At 39.3% G+C, this 19,702-nt stretch overlaps 1 protein-coding gene across 2 annotated transcripts in view; it reads right to left on the bottom strand.

Moving 5' to 3' along the window:
• The window catches only part of GRM8 (glutamate metabotropic receptor 8), a 1,246,805-nt gene that overhangs the window by 246,255 nt on the left and 980,848 nt on the right, over positions 1-19,702 (bottom strand). For both annotated transcript variants that reach the window (XM_040343692.1, XM_040343693.1), the window contains one exon: positions 15,574-15,774. In XM_040343692.1, the coding sequence (XP_040199626.1) occupies positions 15,574-15,774 (201 nt within the window). The remainder of the gene's footprint in view (positions 1-15,573; positions 15,775-19,702) is intronic.

Genomic DNA, 19,702 nt, shown 5'->3' with positions numbered 1-19,702 from the left:
GAGGAAGAGGAAGCTGTAAGCAGCTGTTTATGAAATTAATTGTGCAGAACTACACACAGCGGTGGACTGCTTGTAGCTGAGACACTGCACAACAGCTAGAAAATGCCTCTGTGGGTCCCTTAAAGCAGATGAGGATGTAACCCTGTTGGGGAACAAGTTCATGGCTGGTGAGCCAAGCCATTTGCTTTTTGTTATACCAGAAGTATGGACTGTTTGCTCTATTTTTGCTGAAAGAAGCTGTTTGTGTTTGCCTGTTGTACAAGTTCAATAAAGACTGCTGTTACAAGTGGCTGGCTGGTTGCAACTGACATTTAAAGGTCCAGCACCAATTTTGCATGTCCTGGGTCAAAAGCAGCACATGCACTGAACACCTCTGAATGTGGCATGGAAGAACTTGCAGGGCAATTAGCACTGGAGAGTATACAAGCCCAGACTTGCTATAAGGAGGCAATGACTCACCAGTGATAAGCCCTGGCACAGGCTGTTGCAGCAAAGTAAGAGATCAGATTGCAGCCCAGCAAGAAACTACACTAGCTCAAGTGAGTGCCTTGCAGGAAGTGGTGCAGAGTCGTTCTATAGGACAAGAGCAAGTGTATGTTGTTCCCAACCTTATGACAGTGAAAGCCTGACATTTTCTGCAATTTTTTTCCACATGATGATATAGAGGGCTTCCTGACTATGTTTGAGCTCACAAATGAGAGAAAGGAATGGCCTGAGGACCAGTGGGCCAGCCTCATTGCCCTGTTCCTATTGGGGGAAACCACAGAAGGCCATCTATGACCTGCTGGCAGCTGATGCCAAATATTTTAAAAAAACTCAAGGGAGAGATTTTAGCCCGCCTTGGGATGACTATGGTTGTCCATGCACACCATGTGCATTGCTGGAGATATCATGCTGGCCAGTCACTGTGGTTTCAAATGCAAGACCTGTTGCAGTGGGTCACAAAGTGGCTACAACCAGAGAAGCTAACAGGACCAGCAACCATGGAACATTTTGCAATGGAACAGTTCCTGCTGGTCAGGATGATAGAGTGGTACACTGTGGCAGAGGATCTTCTGGGGTCTACCAAGCACAGAGGATCCATTGTCAAGGAAATTCAAGCCCCCCACTCTGGCATGGAGAAATTAAAATGTGCTGGCAGTGTCACTTCTGGGGATGTATCCAGGTTTCATGTCACCTGCAAGAGGAGCCCATGTGTTAGGACCGAGTTCGCCTGCTGGTGATTAGGGATGAGCTTTGTATTCGAGTCAAACTCATGTTCGACTCGAACATCGTATGTTCGATCGTTTGTCAAAAAACAAACAACACGGGTTCTTTCGCATCAAATTCGAGTTACGTTTCACAGATCATAATTCACTGCGGCATTGCTGGCTGATGATTGGCCAAGCATGCACTATGACCCGCATGCTTGGCCAATCACAGCTTGCAAAAAACGGAGAGCCATAATTGGCCAAAGCCAGGGTGGCTTTGGCCAGATATGGCTCAGGGGGTTTAGTACACGCCCCACACTATAAAAGGCCGCCTGCAGGTCGGCCTTGTGTAGTGTGTTGGGGGTGGTTAAGAGACGACAGAGAGAGTGTAATTTTTTGCAGGTAGATAGAGCAGGCAGGCAGGCTAGTCAGTTAATGTTACAGTGTGTAGAGGATATATATATACATCCCAGGTGTTTTACATATATTTATACACTGTATAGTTTAGCTAGATCAGTTATTCCTATTTTACTGGCAGGCAGGTGATTGTGCTAGCTGCAGTATTCTTACGTGGTTTATTGCCTGTGTCCTCTGTAGTTTGCACCTAAAGCTACTTGGTGTGTACTGGCCGTGTGCTCTGTAGTTTGCACCTAAAGCTACTTGGTGTGTACTGGCCGTGTGCTCTGTAGTTTGCACCTAAAGATTCAGGAGCAGTGATTTTAATGATGCTTAAATAATAAAAATATGAAAAATTCCTTTAAATATTGTACCTGCTGGGTGTCTATAGTATGCCTGTGAAAACGTATTTGAGAACCCGGGTCTTGCCCGAGGGAACATGTATCAATGGAAAAATAGCTTTAAAAACTGTAGTTTTTTCAGGAGTCCTGAAAAAAACGACCGTTTTTAAAACTTTTTTTCCATTGATACATGTTCCCTGGGGCAAGACCCGGGTTCTCAAAGACGTTTTCACAGGCATACTATAGACACCCAGGAGGTACAATATTTAAAGGAATTTTTCTTTTTTTTTCTTTTTTTATTTAAGCATCATTAAAATCACTGCTCCTGAAAAAACGACAGTTTTTAAAACTTTTTTTCCATTGATACATGTTCCCTGGGGCAATACCCGGGTTCTCAAAGACGTTTTACGACAATAACTTGCATATTAGGCTTTAAAATTTGCACTTTTGAATTTGAACGTTCGAGTCCCATAGACGTCAATGGGGTTCTAAATGTTCGGTCTGTTCAAAGGTTCTGGTGCAAACTGAATGGGGGGTGTTCGGCTCATCCCTACTGGTGATACTGTGGCTCTCTGGGAGGAAAGCTGAAATTTTAGTGTCCACCAGCAGGTATTTAGTTAAGTGTGCTTAGGATAGCTGGTTAGGCATTTTGTTGCTTAATTTTGCGTTTCATGCATTCTCATGTATATTGTTTACTGACGTGTGATTATACTTCATTCACTGTAAATATATCTTAATTAAATATATACATACATGGTCTTGGCCCAGTTCCTGACAAAACACTAATTCCCACTAATTAACAGATCAGCTACACCGGGTAACTGGGAGCCATTTTCTTGAAGTATTTACTTCCCTTTTTGTCAAAATGCTTAGAGTGATTATTTTTGTTATTTGTAATCGGAAATTAAGACTTTTGTCACTCATTTTAGGTTGGTTTCACTGATGAGGAATTGTTGGTAAGCATTCTGACAGCACATGAGGGCAAATTCTCCCTTAGTTTGGGTCTGTTCTGAATTGTTATTTTGGTTTACCTCTCAGGGCCATGATGTTTTAACTCCTCCTTTTACTATGTTTCAGGCTGGATTTTTGGGATGGCTGCTGAAACATTGTACAGGTTATTTTTTCCTGCTGTACACAGTCTATTTACAACAGGTGTTGTTAGATTGTATTATTGCTGTGTACTCTTTAATTGAGCAATGTGAGCAAGGGAAAGACAAACTGACCTTAGCTCAGCCTCTGCTACAAGCCTGGTTAGAGATCTGATTCCCAGTGTTAGATGCCTCTGATGGGGTCCATTCCTCCTCCATGCAGCCAGCCTGATGGGGTCCATTCCTCCTCCATGCTGCCTGCTTGATGGGGTCCATTATGTAACGCTATTAGCGTTAATTTGGCTACTAGGAGCGCAGCTTTACCTACTATGACAGCTGCGCTCCATTCACATAGACATCCGCGTCACTTCCGGTACGCGGACGTCTGCGCTCCACGCTGGAACGCGGAAGTGCGTTCCAGTGTGCGGCGCTCGGCGTGCATGGGAGACCGGGCTATTTAAACCTCCAGCACTGGCGACAGGTTGTTGGAATATTCCTGTTGGACCTTGTCGCCACCTGGAGACCCTCCACCAACTCACACCAACCTTGAAGTTCACTTGTGGGATACTTGGATCCAGATCTTATTTGCTATACTAGATAGAAGGACCACCAGCTATACACCTGTGCTTATTTTCCCAGTCTGGACTACCTCCTAACCGCAAGTATATAGAGTATATTACTGCATATTGGGATTACCATCTACTCCTGTGCAAACATACCTGGTCCACACTACTTCTTAAACTGCATAAGTATATAGAGCATATTACTGCATATTGGGATTACCATCTACTCCTGTGCAAACAGACCTGGTCCACACTACTTCTTAAACTGCATAAGCATATAGAGCATATTACTGCATATTGGGATTACCATCTTCTCCTGTGCAAACAGACCTGCTCCACACTACTTCTTAAACTGCATAAGTATATAGAGCATATTACTGCATATTGGGATTACCATCTTCTCCTGTGCAAACAGACCTGGTCTATACTACTTCTTAAACTGCATAATTATATAGAGCATATTACTGCACATTGGGATTACCATCTACTCCTATGCAAACTGACCTGGTCCACACTACCTCTTTAACTGCTTGTGTTTAAAGACTATTTTGTCATACAGTTAGTGTTGCTACCCATAGTCTGGACTACCTTCATCTCTCTCTTTCAGAAATACATATTAACTGTTGAGATACTTGCTCTAAATATATTGAGGATTGCTTCTATATGTTATACCAGGAGTGCTAATTTCCTACATGACTCAAGTCCACTACCTATATATTCAGAAAGCACTTACTAAAGACTTATCCTTGTCATTTCTCTAGACTAAGGTTACTACATAGTTTAACAAGTATTAAACTATTACTACATGTTTTGCTCCAATCAGAGGATATGATGATATAGACCCCATACTCTTATAGTTCAGTGAGAGTGAGCTGGTGGTTAATTCTGATAGGCCTCTACAGCTGGAGTCTAAACTTGAGACAGAGTGTTCTCAGAATCAGGGTCGTAACATAATATTCCAACCCAATTAAAAAAAAAAAAAAAAAAAGAAAACATTCAACATGGATCCAGCTGAACTTGCAAATCATTTAGTTACACTCTCCCAAAGAGTGGATAACCTGACTGCTAACATGAATGAATTGCGTGTTCAGAATGATACCTTACGCAATCTCAATCATGCACAAGCTAGAGACAGACCTGAAGCTAAGGTCTGCCCACCAGAACTATTTTCTGGTGAAAGGAAGAATTATAGACAATTCATTAGTTCATGTCGTTTGATGTACGAATTACGTCCGCGCACTTATTACTCTGATAGAATAAAGATCCTCACTTTAATTACCTATCTCAGAGGTGAACCCAGAGTATGGGCTGATACATACATAGAAGAACATGGAGATCTTTTGGGAGCTTTTGATACTTTCATTAATGAGATGTCTCTCTTATATGAAGATCCTAACAAACAGCTAACAGCTGAAAATTCAATCAGAACCCTCAAACAGGGTAAGAGGCCTGTGGAGGACTTTATTTCAGAATTTAAATGCTGGAGCAGGGAAACCCAATGGTCAGAGATTGCTCTTAGAAATCAATTTCGTTTGGGATTATCAGAGGCTATGAAGGATGAGCTTGCTCGCGTTGTGCTCCCTGATACTCTAGAAGACCTCATGCACCTATCAGTGACTATCGATCGCCGTCTGCGTGAGAGAAAGGCGGAACGTGCAAATACATACCCAGTCACTTCCTTCAGGAGATTCAGATCGCCTTCAAAAGAGTCTCCAATGGAACTTGGAACTATAAGAGGACCTTTGACTCCAGCAGAAAAGCAACGCCGTAGAGCCAATAATCTATGTCTTTATTGTTCAGCTCCAGACCACATTGTCTCTACCTGTCCTCTACTTAAGAAAAACTCTGAAGGTAAATTTTCCCACATTAATAAATTAGACTCATCCCTTTCCACATCTAATCGATATATCTTTATCCTTCTTACTCTACAGTGGGATCAAGAAGAGATTTCCATTGAAGCAATGGTCGACAGCGGAGCCTGCGGCAACTTTATAGATTCAAGTATTGTAGAATCAAATAAAATTCCCTGTGTGTTTAAGCAAAATCCAGTGTCACTCACTTTTATTGATGGGTCCAGTTCAACTCATGGTCCTGTTATATCTCACACATCTCCCCTAAAGGTTACATGTGCCACTGGTCATTCTGAGACCCTCAAATTTGATATTATTTCCTCACCTGTCTTTCCCATTGTTCTAGGCCTTCCATGGTTGCTTCTCCATCAGCCTATTTTCTTATGGTCCACCAAATCAATTTCTTTGCAGTCTGATTATTGTAAACAGTTCTGTTATTCCCCATGCATCATCTCTTTCTCTGACGCCATTCCACATGACCTACCTGAATATTTACATGATTTCCTTGATGTATTCAGTAAGACTAATGCAGATAAACTTCCTCCACATAGAATTTACGACTGTCCCATAGACCTCATTCCTGACAGTCCTATTCCTACTGCTCGAATCTACCCCCTCTCTCAACCAGAGCTTGTACATTTAAAAGAGTACCTCGATGAGAATCTAAAAAAGGGGTTTATTAGGAACTCCACCTCTTCAGCAAGTGCAGCTCTCTTTTTTGTAAAAAATAAAGATGGTTCACTCCGACCAATCATTGATTATCGTTCTCTCAATAATATCACTGTAAAAAATAGATACCCATTACCACTCATTCCGGAACTCATTGAGCGTCTACAGAACGCCAAGATCTATACAAAACTGGACCTCAGGAGGTGCATATAATCTGATCAGAATCCGTTCGGGTGACGAATGGAAAACTGCCTTCAAAACCCGATATGGCCTTTTTGAGTATTGTGTAATGCCCTTTGGTTTATGTAACGCCCCAGCAACTTTTCAGTGGTTCATTAATGATATTTTTCATGATCTACTTGATATTTGCGTTGTAATTTATTTGGACGACATCTTAATTTATTCTGAGAATCAGGATGAACATCACAAACATGTGCGCTGGGTTCTGGCTAGACTTAGGACACACTCGTTGTATGCAAAACTTGAAAAGTGTGTATTCAATCAAACTACTATTTCCTTCTTGGGTTATCAAATTACTCCTAGTGGAGTTCAGATGGATCGATCTAAGGTAGATTGTATTCTGTCCTGGCCTTCACCGCAAACTAGGAAAGCTCTTCAGAGATTTCTCGGTTTTTCAAATTACTACAGAAAATTCATAAAGAACTTTTCAGCTATTGTGAGACCATTAACCAGCTTAACCAGTTCAAAGATACCTTTTGTTTGGAATGATGATGCACAGAAATCTTTTGACACACTCAAGAATAGTTACACTTCTGCTCCTATTCTTCAATTGCCAAATCCATCATACCATTTTACATTAGAAGTTGATGCTTCGCATTTTGCTCTTGGCGCTGTACTCTCCCAACAACCTACATTATCGGACCCACTACATCCAGTTGCCTTTTTTTCCAGGACACTCTCCTCAGCGGAAAAAAAATTATCCTATTGGTGAGAAAGAATTACTAGCAATAAGAGATGCTCTCTCTAACTGGAGACATTTGCTGGAGGGTTCAACACATACTATCACCATCCTTACTGATCATCGAAATTTACAACACTTAAAATCTTGCAAAACTCTCTCTGCCCGTCAAGTCAGATGGAGTCTATTTTTTGATAGATTCAATTTTGTTATTTCCTACCTTCCTGGTACCCAAAATACTAAAGCAGACTCTTTGTCTCGTATGCATGAAGAACAAACATTGGAGATTCCACCATTTTCAATTATTCCATCCAATAGGATTCTGGGTACTACTATGACCTTTAATAAGTTGCTTATTCAAACCCTCACTAAAGAGAGATCTCATTTACCTATGGGTTTACAACAAGAGTCTAACGGACTATTAACTTTCAACAACAAGATATATGTTCCACCAAAATTGCAACTTATGTTACTAAAACAACTTCATGATGCTCCACTTGCAGGACATCCTGGCATTACTAAGACCCTTCATCTAGTCAAGAGAAATTATTGGTGGCCAAATCTCACAAAGACAGTTCAGGACTATGTTAATTCTTGTCAGACCTGTGCCACCAACAAACATTCTAGAAAACCTCCCTATGGTCTATTAACTTCTATCCCAGTACCAAATAGACCTTGGGACGTTATTTCTATGGATTTCATCGTTGACCTCCCAAGGTCAAATGGAACAAACACCATCATGGTCACCGTTGATGTTTTAACAAAGATGGCCCATTTTGTACCTTTGAAGAGGTTACCAACCTCTCAAGAGACTGCAAAGGCTTTCATATCCAATATTCTTAAACTTCATGGCTTACCATCTCAGATCATTTCAGATAGAGGCTCACAATTTATTTCTAGATTCTGGAAAGCTCTCTGTCAAACGCTACAAATAGATCATCGCATGTCTACCGCCTATCACCCCCAAACTAATGGGCAAACAGAGCGGGTAAATCAAACACTGGAACAATATCTACGCTGTTACTGCACTCATCTCCAAGACGACTGGTTTCATTTACTTCCACATGCAGAATTTGCTTACAACAACGCCTCCAGTTCATCCTCCCAGTTTTCACCTTTTTACGCAAACTATGGTTTTCATCCTAATAATTTACCGTCTACTTTTCCTTCAACTAATGTCCCTGCTGTTCAGAATCTTTTATCAACCATAAAGGATACTCTAGATATTCTCCGTTCTAATCTTGAAGATGCGCAGATTAGACAAAAGAAGTACTACGATTCTCATAGAACAAAACCCCCATCTTATAAGATTGGAGATTTGGTATGGTTATCTACTAGGAATTTACGACTCAAGATTCCTTCTAAGAAACTTGGCCGTCAGTACACGGGACCTTTTCCAATTTCCCACATCATTAACAATAATGCTGTCAGATTAATTCTACCCTCCGATTGGAAGATTCATCCATCCTTCCATGTTTCATTAATTAAACCTTTTAAACCAAACCCTTTTCCAAACAGAGATCCACAACCTCCTCCACCAGTTCAAGTTTTTGGTGAAACTGAATATCAAGTAGAGAAAATTTTGGATTCTAGGAGGAGAGGTTCTTCCATTCAATACTTGATTCGTTGGAAAGGCTATTCTCCCACAGATGATTCCTGGGAATGCTCATCAGATATTCATGCCCCTAGACTTATTAAGCAGTTCCATCACAAATATCCTGATAAACCTTCTCCTATTAGGCGCCCCGGATGGGCCCCCTTGAGGAGGGGAGTATGTAACGCTATTAGCGTTAATTTGGCTACTAGGAGCGCAGCTTTACCTACTATGACAGCTGCGCTCCATTCACATAGACATCCGCGTCACTTCCGGTACGCGGACGTCTGCGCTCCACGCTGGAACGCGGAAGTGCGTTCCAGTGTGCGGCGCTTGGCGTGCATGGGAGACCGGGCTATTTAAACCTCCAGCACTGGCGACAGGTTGTTGGAATATTCCTGTTGGACCCTGTCGCCACCTGGAGACCCTCCACCAACTCACACCAACCTTGAAGTTCACTTGTGGGATACTTGGATCCAGATCTTATTTGCTATACTAGATAGAAGGACCACCAGCTATACACCTGTGCTTATTTTCCCAGTCTGGACTACCTCCTAACCGCAAGTATATAGAGTATATTACTGCATATTGGGATTACCATCTACTCCTGTGCAAACATACCTGGTCCACACTACTTCTTAAACTGCATAAGTATATAGAGCATATTACTGCATATTGGGATTACCATCTACTCCTGTGCAAACAGACCTGGTCCACACTACTTCTTAAACTGCATAAGCATATAGAGCATATTACTGCATATTGGGATTACCATCTTCTCCTGTGCAAACAGACCTGCTCCACACTACTTCTTAAACTGCATAAGTATATAGAGCATATTACTGCATATTGGGATTACCATCTTCTCCTGTGCAAACAGACCTGGTCTATACTACTTCTTAAACTGCATAATTATATAGAGCATATTACTGCACATTGGGATTACCATCTACTCCTATGCAAACTGACCTGGTCCACACTACCTCTTTAACTGCTTGTGTTTAAAGACTATTTTGTCATACAGTTAGTGTTGCTACCCATAGTCTGGACTACCTTCATCTCTCTCTTTCAGAAATACATATTAACTGTTGAGATACTTGCTCTAAATATATTGAGGATTGCTTCTATATGTTATACCAGGAGTGCTAATTTCCTACATGACTCAAGTCCACTACCTATATATTCAGAAAGCACTTACTAAAGACTTATCCTTGTCATTTCTCTAGACTAAGGTTACTACATAGTTTAACAAGTATTAAACTATTACTACATGTTTTGCTCCAATCAGAGGATATGATGATATAGACCCCATACTCTTATAGTTCAGTGAGAGTGAGCTGGTGGTTAATTCTGATAGGCCTCTACAGCTGGAGTCTAAACTTGAGACAGAGTGTTCTCAGAATCAGGGTCGTAACACATTACTCCTCCATGCTGCATGCTGATGGGATCTATTCCTCCTCCATGGTGCCTGCTGATGGGGTCCATTCCTCCTCCATGCTGCCTGCTGATGGGGTCCATTCCTCCTCCATGCTGCCTGCTGATGGGGTCCATTCCTCCTCCATGCTGCCTGCTGATGGAGTTCTGTCTGCCTCTATGCTTGCAGATTGGGGTTCAGCCTGTCTCTATGCTTACAGATAGGGTTCAGTGGGCCTTTGGTGAAGGAGTATTTACAAAGGGTACAAGAAGCACAGAGAAGAGTGAACAACCGATCTGCCAAGCTTACACAGTTCCAGGTTGGGGCCAGGTGGTTGTGTTATTACATACAGTCGCGAGTAAGGGCCATTTAAGGTGGTAGAAAAGGTTGTGGAGGCAAATTATAAAGTACACCAACCTGAGAAGCAAAGGGGGAACCAAATCTACCATGCAAATCTGTCAAAAACCTGGATAGACCAAAAGCAGGTACAGTAGCTGCCCTGGCTGATGTTAGCTCTAAGCCCCCTGTAGTGAAGGACTAGTCCCAGTTTCCACCGCCCTGTCTAAGCCACAAATTCAATGGCAAAAGGGTTTTTACAAAAGAATACACACCTTTTTAAGACATCCAGGCCTCACTAGGATGATCAGACTTTACATTGTTACGGAGCCTAATGTGAATGTCTGAGTAAACCCATATTGCATTCACAAGGCACACAGAAACGTGTTGTTATAGGAAGTTCAGAAAATGCTGAAACCTGATATCATTGAGGAATCGTAGAGTGAAAGATCAAGCCCTTGAGGTACTAATACAGAGCAAAGCCCATTTCTACCTTCAAGAGCTCTGGTGAATACCAGTTAGTGCTTAAACCTCACACCTCAGGTGACCTGCTTGCATACCTATTCTGCTGGTCGATATGTGCCTCTCTACTTCAATTGCTACCGTTCCCCTGAGATTGACCCTAACCATGACACCACAGTTCTTCGAGCAATGTACTTAAATGACTTAACATTGGAGAGGATGTGAATAAATAGGGGTAATACAGTATATACCATCATTTATGGACATGTAAAAATCTGACTTGTTGGAAGAAAATCTGTGATAACACTATTGATAGTTTTGTTTCCAGGTTTAACAATACTAAATCTAGTATTTGATACCATACCTTATCCTCTTAGACATATTGTTACTTTTGGCATCGAGATGACATTAACAAGACATTGGAAATGTGATCTTTCACCCATCTTCTCTGAAACAATTAACATTGTACATACACTTTGCACTTATGAACTTATGTTATCTACCAACAAGAAAAGATATGCACAAACAGCAACACTCTGGCAACCATGGATATATTGGCACACCATCAGATACACACTTAATATATTCTTTTATATGTAGAAGACTCTCCTCTTCTTTTTGTTCTCTGAATATTTTTCTGAGTATTACTACAATTTATATATGTTGAGTTCATTTATATATTTTTAAGTTTAGATACTGATCTTGGATATTTAGTTGTCTTTCCTGGCTCTGTTTGTTTCTTTATAGGCTGTCACTATTTATGTATACTATACATTGTAATATACAACCATAAAGCAAATCTGTGTTATTTATGCACATTGAATTGATGTACTGTCGATCTAATGGAAATAATTATGTATTATGGAACTATTAAACATTGTATTTAAATATATTTAAAAGAAAAGTCCAATTTATAATACAAATGTGTTTTAAGTTAGTTTAGCTTTCACAATTAAATCAAATTAAAGCCACTATACAATCCATTATTACACGCAAGAACATACTCAATTCCATAACTGAATGCCGAAAAAACTACCTGGAGTATATCTATAGCAACCAAGTACCTTAGTTATATCACCTGAAGCAAAAACAGTTTCCACTTGGAAGCTAACTTCAAAATGACCTTGGACATTTCTTTTGCTGCCAGCTGTGGTCAATGATGTGTATTGTGACAAACACTGCTGCTGATGTTTGTGAGTTTATTAGCCTTTTCTAGCATATTCCAAGATAAGAACTGTGCAAAAATATTGCCTTTACAAATACTTTGATTCATTCACATTTTATTTGTTTGATTGATTGAGTGATCGATTGATATATTATTTAATGCTAATTGTTGTCAACTTAAGGAACAGGAATGCAATATAGATTCAAAATTGGGTGGGGTGGTACTTTAAACGTGCCCTAGTGGGGTATGAGCAATAATGTATGACACAGTCTTAATCTTTTTGGATTAACTCTGTGTTTATGAGACACCGCTGCACATGAATCATTATATTATGTAACTGTATTTTTGTATCAAAGTTTTATATATTATATTGATTGGGTTTGGTTTTATTAATGAACAACTATATAAGCTTCACAATGACTTGGTGCTCGTGTAAAAATCCATATGTATGTTAGACCCTTTAATATTAATGTTCATTTAATATTAACTTCCATTTTTTTTTTAATTTACATCTTTCAAGACTTTTTTTAATACTTACATGATATAGGGGGTTATTTACGAAAAACAAATCCACTTTGCACTACAAGCGCAAACTACAAGTGCAAAGTGCACTTGAAATTGCACTGAAAGTGCACTTGGAAGTGCAGTCGCTGTAGATCTGAAATGAGGGGAAGCTCTGCTGATTTTATCATCCAATCATGTGCAAGCTAAAATGTTGTTTTTTACTTTCCTTGCATGTCCCCCTCGTATCTACAGTTACTGCACTTCCAAGTGTACTTTCAGTGCAATTTCAAGTGCACTTTGCACTTGTAGTTTGCACTTGTAGAGCAAAGTAGATTTGCCTTTTGTGCTACCTTCAAGGCCCTGACGAAATGGGTTTTCCCACGAAACTCGTAGACCACTTTTCTGATATCCTATAGCAGGACCAGCACACCCTAGACTCAAGAAATAGTAGACTGTACTTTCTCTTAGATTGTGATAGATTTTATTGTTCCCATCCATGGATGGTAAACAAAGTTTTTCTATACTTTTAAGACTGTGTCATACATTTATGTTCATACCCCACTAGGGCACATTTAAAGTCCCTCCCCACCCAATTTTAGATCTATACTGCATACCTTTAAAGGACGGTGCCTCTGTGGGAGTATAATCATTTCACATCTACCCCACCTCCATATTGTAAGGAACAGGAAGTTTTAAACTAAATTTAAAGACATCTTCAGGCCTGTTCTACTATAATTTTCAAACACTCTTTCTCTTTTCTGATGATCATCAATCAAGGTGTTTGTTTATAATGTATTCTATTATTACTGTTACTGAGGGATATATTTCACACTGCTGCAGTACAATGGCTGCACAGTATGCATGAAAAAAGACATCTCTGCTTAGAACCTGAAAAGCTAAAATTGTAAAGAATGGCAATTTATATTGGAAGTTTTGATTAAGCATTAAGGGCCAGATTCTCGTACCTTTGCGGCGGCGCAACATAACCCGTTTACATTACACCGCCGCAAGTTTTCAGTGTAAGTGCCTGATCCACAAAGCACTTACCTGTAAACTTGCGGCGGTGTATCGTAAACACGTCCGGCGCAAGCCCGCCCAATTCAAATGGGGCGTGTACCATGCTCAGTTTGGAAATTCCCACCGTGCTTTGTGCGATGTGACGTCATTTTTTAGAACGGCGACGTGCGTAGCGTCCATTCGTATTCCCGGACGTCTTACGCCAAAACAAAAAAAAATTGAAATTCGACCCGGGAATGACGGCCATACTTTAACATGGCTCGACTAAGGTTAAGCCATGTTAAAGCAGGTGTAAATTTGCGATGGGAAAAAAATTACTAGCGACGACGTAACGAACGCGAAAACCGTTGTGGATCGCCGTAAATGCTCATTAGCATACCCGACGCAGGAAAACGACGCAAACTCCACCCAGCGGCGGCCGAGGTACTGCATCCTAAGATCCGACGGTGTAAGTCAATTACACCTGTCGGATCTTAGGGCTATCTATGCGGAACTGATTCTATGAATCAGTCGCATAGATACTCTACGCCGTCGTATCTCTTCTGTGAATCTGGCCCACAGTATAGCCTCATTTTGACTATTCCACTTTGAAAACATAGCAACATATATAGGATATTACCGAATTGACTGCATTATTTCCTACCTCAGTGGGAACTGTCTGAACTCTCAACCTCGTTCATCATTATATATTTGAGATTATAACCTTTGGATATCTTATCCACTACAACCTGTATACTCACTCTATTATGCTACCTTGTATGTGCACATGAGTGTTTCTTGGTAATTTTATGAATTTGATATAGTGCCTTTTTTCTGCTGTGATTTGTACTTTGAAAAACTCAATAGCTACATAGAACAACATATATATGATATTAGGTTATTGCAGGATTACATTAAAGTAAATAAGAACAATAACAATAACAATAACAATATATATATATATATATATATATATATATATATATATATATATATATATATATACACCAATCATTAGATGTGGTGGCTGCAATATTTTTTTTCAGTCTGAGTATGTTTAATGCAGGTACAGAAAAATACCTGATCATCTTGTCAGAATTCTAGTGTCCTTGAAACTCTCAGCACATTGAACTGAAATCCTAAACAATGTTATCAGCTGTCTTAGCTATCTTCTGTGAAATACAGAACACCATCCTGTGTAATAAAGAAGTGGAGAGAGTGTTTGTTGTTCAAATCATAAAAGCAGCCTAGGGTGACAACACTGGTCCTCCATAGATAGTTACAGTGCAGTGAGTGACTCCAGAAATTGTGTTACTGGCAGAATGACCAAGTGAAAACAGGAAGGAAACAAATAGCTCCCCAACAACTAAGTGAAGGCAGCCACCACAACTAATAACTGGTAAGCTTCAATAGATACAATAGATAACACTTGAAAAATAAGGCACACATGAGCCTATGCTTACAAAGGCAAACCAAAGGGAGCAGCACAAGCCCAAAATTTGCAATTTGTAATCGCTCTATTTTGCTGTCTCTGACAATCTTGGGACACCTGTGGTCAAATACAGTATCAGACTGGCTCAAAGATGTGGGATATACTTAAAAGATGTATGTTGCTCTGTCACCAACCACCAAGCACCAATCTCCAGTGTATGATCTAGACTTTGTACTGTGAAGCACAGTGGGACCAAGGCATGTTAAACATCAGTTATTTCACTATAATAATGTATGGTCTTTTTAATAATTTTTGTGATGATATTCACATGGTGTTATACTGTGTGTAAAAAGCCTAGGTCAGCATGTTTGCTAAACATGGTCCTAAATTCATTCATTCATAAATTCTTTATTTCGTGACATCATAATCACATTCATATTTTTTTTACATGTTGGACCTTTAATTGCCAAGTAAATTGTAAATTTAAGTATTTTTTTTTACTGAAATGCAACTTCTACCTTCAAAATTAAAAAATACCAACCTATATGTTAACATGGCTCTTGTGGCCATTGCAAATATTTTTTTGACATGCAAACAGCCTTTGTATGACAAGTTTAAATTTGAATATATATATTTTCTTGAAAATAAACTTACCATTAAAGTTTACAGCACGAATATATCCAAGTAGATCTTTCCCATCAACAGGCTTCATTCGGGGGCACAGTCCCACATAGTTAGGACAGAAATCTCTGTGCATGCTATGGAGAGCATGAGCCATAGAATATACTGCATCAATTACAAACTGAACTTTTCCTTCTTGTTCATAACTGGAATCTCTTCCAATCTTTTCTAATCCTGAAACATATAAAAAAATTATAGTTTTAGTTCAGCAGAACACTTGTATTTGAAATGCAACGCATAATGTATGTTAGTGTTATTTTTAATTAAAGTAATTAAAGTGTTTATTAACCCCCCCAAAAAATAGATTTCCTGGTCCCTTAAAGCAGATTAAACAGCACAGTGTTTGTGCTGTGTAATCTGCCCCCCTCTAAACTGTAAATAAAGCCTGCCTGAACCTGCCACTTCCTGTATCCCCCTCTCTGTACTCACCATGGTGGTCAGAGTGTGTCCCTCCGTCATACGCAGCCCTGCTCTCAGCTCTCCTCTCTCCCCCTCACTCCCTTCTCTCTGCCTGTCATCTCTGTGTCTGTGTGTCTCTGTCACCACCCCTGCCGCCACCACTATTAGCATAATAAAAAATTCTCTTATAGCCTGGCATAGCACACTGCATTTGTCTTTTATAAAGACAAGTGTTGTAAATACTGATTTAGCGTGATCTCAGGCCGGTCACGTGACTCTCAGCCAATTTCCAGAGCTACTGCAGGAGAGGCTGAGCAGCCATGTGATTTCCCTTGCTGATGTCAGAGGGAGATCTCGGCCCCTCCAGCAGAAGCCATCCATCGGCCTGAAGATCATTCTAAATAGGTATTTACAACGCTCGTTTTTTTTTTTTTTTTATAAAAGACTAATGCAGTGTGCTATGCCATGCTGTAATAGAGGGGCCGGCAGTGTTTGTGTTATATGGATTAGCAAACACTTTAATGCTCAGAGGTATGCATTTTATATGCATGTACTTCTATATCATTGTCATTATATTAGATAGGTATAATCATTTTCAAATTAGCAACTTCAGTGATTGAAGCGTGTGCATTCTGCTTCCTTTCTTAAAGGCAAAGTTCACTTAAAATTGATCCACTAATTGTGTATGCCATGGGTGCTCAACCTGTGTCCTTCCAGCTGTTTCAGAACTACAAGTCCCACGAGGCATTGCAAGCTGCTCACAGTTACAAGCATGACTCCCAAATTCATAATGGGACTTGTAGTTACAGAGCAGCTGGAGGGTCGCAGGTTGAGCACCCATGGTGTATGCAATGCCAGTCTACTGCAGACGCTTCCTCCAGCTCGCTGCTCTGGGGGTAGGGAGGGTTTGCTGAAATACTGTGTAACATGTTGAAAAGGTGGAGTCTGCCTTTAACTGTTGAGTCAAGTATCAGATAGCAAGAGAGGGAATGCTTCCAGACTGATTTACTAAAGAAATGCCGACTGCTTACTTAGGAAAGTAAGTTTTCAATATATTTTTAAAATATTATCCAGTGTGCAGCAGCAGCTGTGTAATCATCTTGCTTCTCCACGACCAATATATCAGGTGTTTATAGCAAGAGAGAAAGCCAGGGTTGAAGCACCAAATGTGATTTTTATTGTTACAAGACAAGCAAACTTTCGGTAATAGTTTCAGCAAACTCCCATGCCATGTTATTTGCTGTAACAATAAAAATAAATGTACTGTAACCCTGGCATTCTACATTTTGGATCTTTGGTGAATCTGGTTGATGAGATCTACTACTATAAAATTATCTAGCTCTTATGTGTGTATATATACACAGTATATATATATATATATATATATATATATATATATATATATATATATATATATATATATATATATATATATATATATATACACTACATACAGAAGCATACACTTGTAGTCAGTGTGGAAATTACCTTGATTCACAGTAATTTCCTGATGCTAAGGATTCAGAACACATTAGATGTGATGCTTTGATTCTCATGTTTCCCTCTTTTCTAGCAATTACAAATTATTTGAAGAAATAGAACCATCATTGATTTTTCTTCCTCTACTGACTCACACCAGATTTCTAGAGCTTGTTCTGTTTTAAACAGCTGACTGCTGTTATTTAAAGGGCATCTTCCATACCATTCACATTTATTTTAGCATAATTTAGAGAATGAGACACTGTAATTTTATTTTTATTTGCTCACATTATTTAAGCAAATTAACAAGAATTCATGCTGTCTACTAGCTCATGATTCCAATAATACCATCTGTTATGTTGGCTTTAAATACATCCTTTTAGTTAACAAATGTAATAGTAGGGAACAGAACACAGTAAGATTTGCTTCTTTTGTTTAAAGTACATGTTAAATATTAATAATGGATTCCCTCAACATGACTGCGGCAAGTCATTTACCTGACTTAGTTGGGACAATTCACAATTTATTGTCTGACACATTTAAAAAATCAAATTTTTACATTAGGTATAAAAGCACCCTATGCTTATAGTGTAAATACCTAATATGTAGTAGTTATTTTACTTGACACATGTCCAATCCATCCAGTTATAAACCTGTGCTGTCTCTAATGTCATCTTCTGGCAGAGGTAAACACCTCAGTCTTTTAGTCAACTAGGCCTGCCATGAATTCACATTATCAATATTTTATTTGGGAAGACCTGATCTTCATCATGTGCTCCAAGAGATTGCAGCTTGTACTCCTTCAGGTGCAAAAGAGGACTGTGCTTAAGACATTGGACCTTGAACACAAGGCGACTCCCCTACTAACCTCTAATTTAGCTAGCGGCAAAGGCTCTGAAAGGCAGGCACACACCAGCACCAAATGGAAAGGTGATGCACAGAATGCTAAGTGATTCATAAACAATATCAAATATTTCACATGCCACTCCAGGAGAGATCAGGCTCCACACTTAACCAAATTTTAGGTACTGGCTTGCCTCTTTTCCACTGAAGCAATTAATTATTCCAGCAACAGGAATGCAGTACACTGAGATGAAAAATATGATTCTATCTTTATTAAAATAGTAAACAGGAACCAGTTCTATTCTGACACATTTTTTGCTGAGCACAGTGATTACCTTAAACCACCGTATATAAACATTAACTAATCCCACATGTTCATAGGCTCTTCAATATTTAAACATGTTATTTTGCATTGTGCAATACATATACAGTATATACTGTATATGAAATACATTAAAAAAGGTTACTGTATTTATTGGCGTATTACAACTAAATTTTTTTCCCATCGGTTAGAAATCCATAGGTTAATTTTAAAGCAAGTTGGCTTTTTTTTAACCTAAGGTTAAATAACCTATGGGGCCTACACACGATCGGTTTGGACCGATGAAAACGGTCCATCAGACCGTTGTCCTCTGGTTAACCTATTGTGTGTACGAGGCCTTAAAGTTAGGGTGCGTGTTATACGCCTGTGCGTGTTATACGCCGATAAATACGGTATATTGTAAATAATTATCACATTTGCAATTAGAGCGTACTCTATATGAAAACTAGTTTTATTGGATTTCAAGCAGTTTGAGTCCAGTGAATAATCTCAAATGGTACATGTATCCAAGGTAATTTCTAAAGATATTTAAAACTGTATGCCTGTAAAAGTTTCTGAATGAGTCATTTATGTGGTGGCAGTGGAAGACCAGAATGACTGACCTTCAGTCATTTATGAATTCATGACTTGCTAAAGCAATTCTGAGCAAGGTCCACCATCACATAAATGACTAATTGAGGGTCCTTTAGAGGTATACAGTTAAGTCTGGAAAAGGAAAAGTTAATAATAATTCAGACATAGCAAGTGATCCAAGTGGAATAAAAATCTATTCTATTCACTTTACATTTACACAATTTATGGTTCTTTAATTGTACCCCATATTTATCTTTTTTGACTATGATTATACTGGCTTGTTATTATAAAGATTCACTTTAGGGTTGACAGCCCAGTCATGAATTATGAAACAGAGGCAAAGTGATTAGTGTGAATCGCTAAAATCTAGTGATAGATTAGTCTCCGGTAAAGATGATTTACAGTTCGATGTTAGGCATAATTGTCTTCAGTGGTACGAGTCACAGCCCTGTCAAATATAATAGAGCAGAGTAAGATGGTATTCAG

Source organism: Rana temporaria, chromosome 3 (assembly GCF_905171775.1).
Source record: "Rana temporaria chromosome 3, aRanTem1.1, whole genome shotgun sequence".
Lineage (NCBI taxonomy): Eukaryota > Metazoa > Chordata > Amphibia > Anura > Ranidae > Rana > Rana temporaria.
This window is presented reverse-complemented; position numbering and strand designations above follow the sequence as displayed.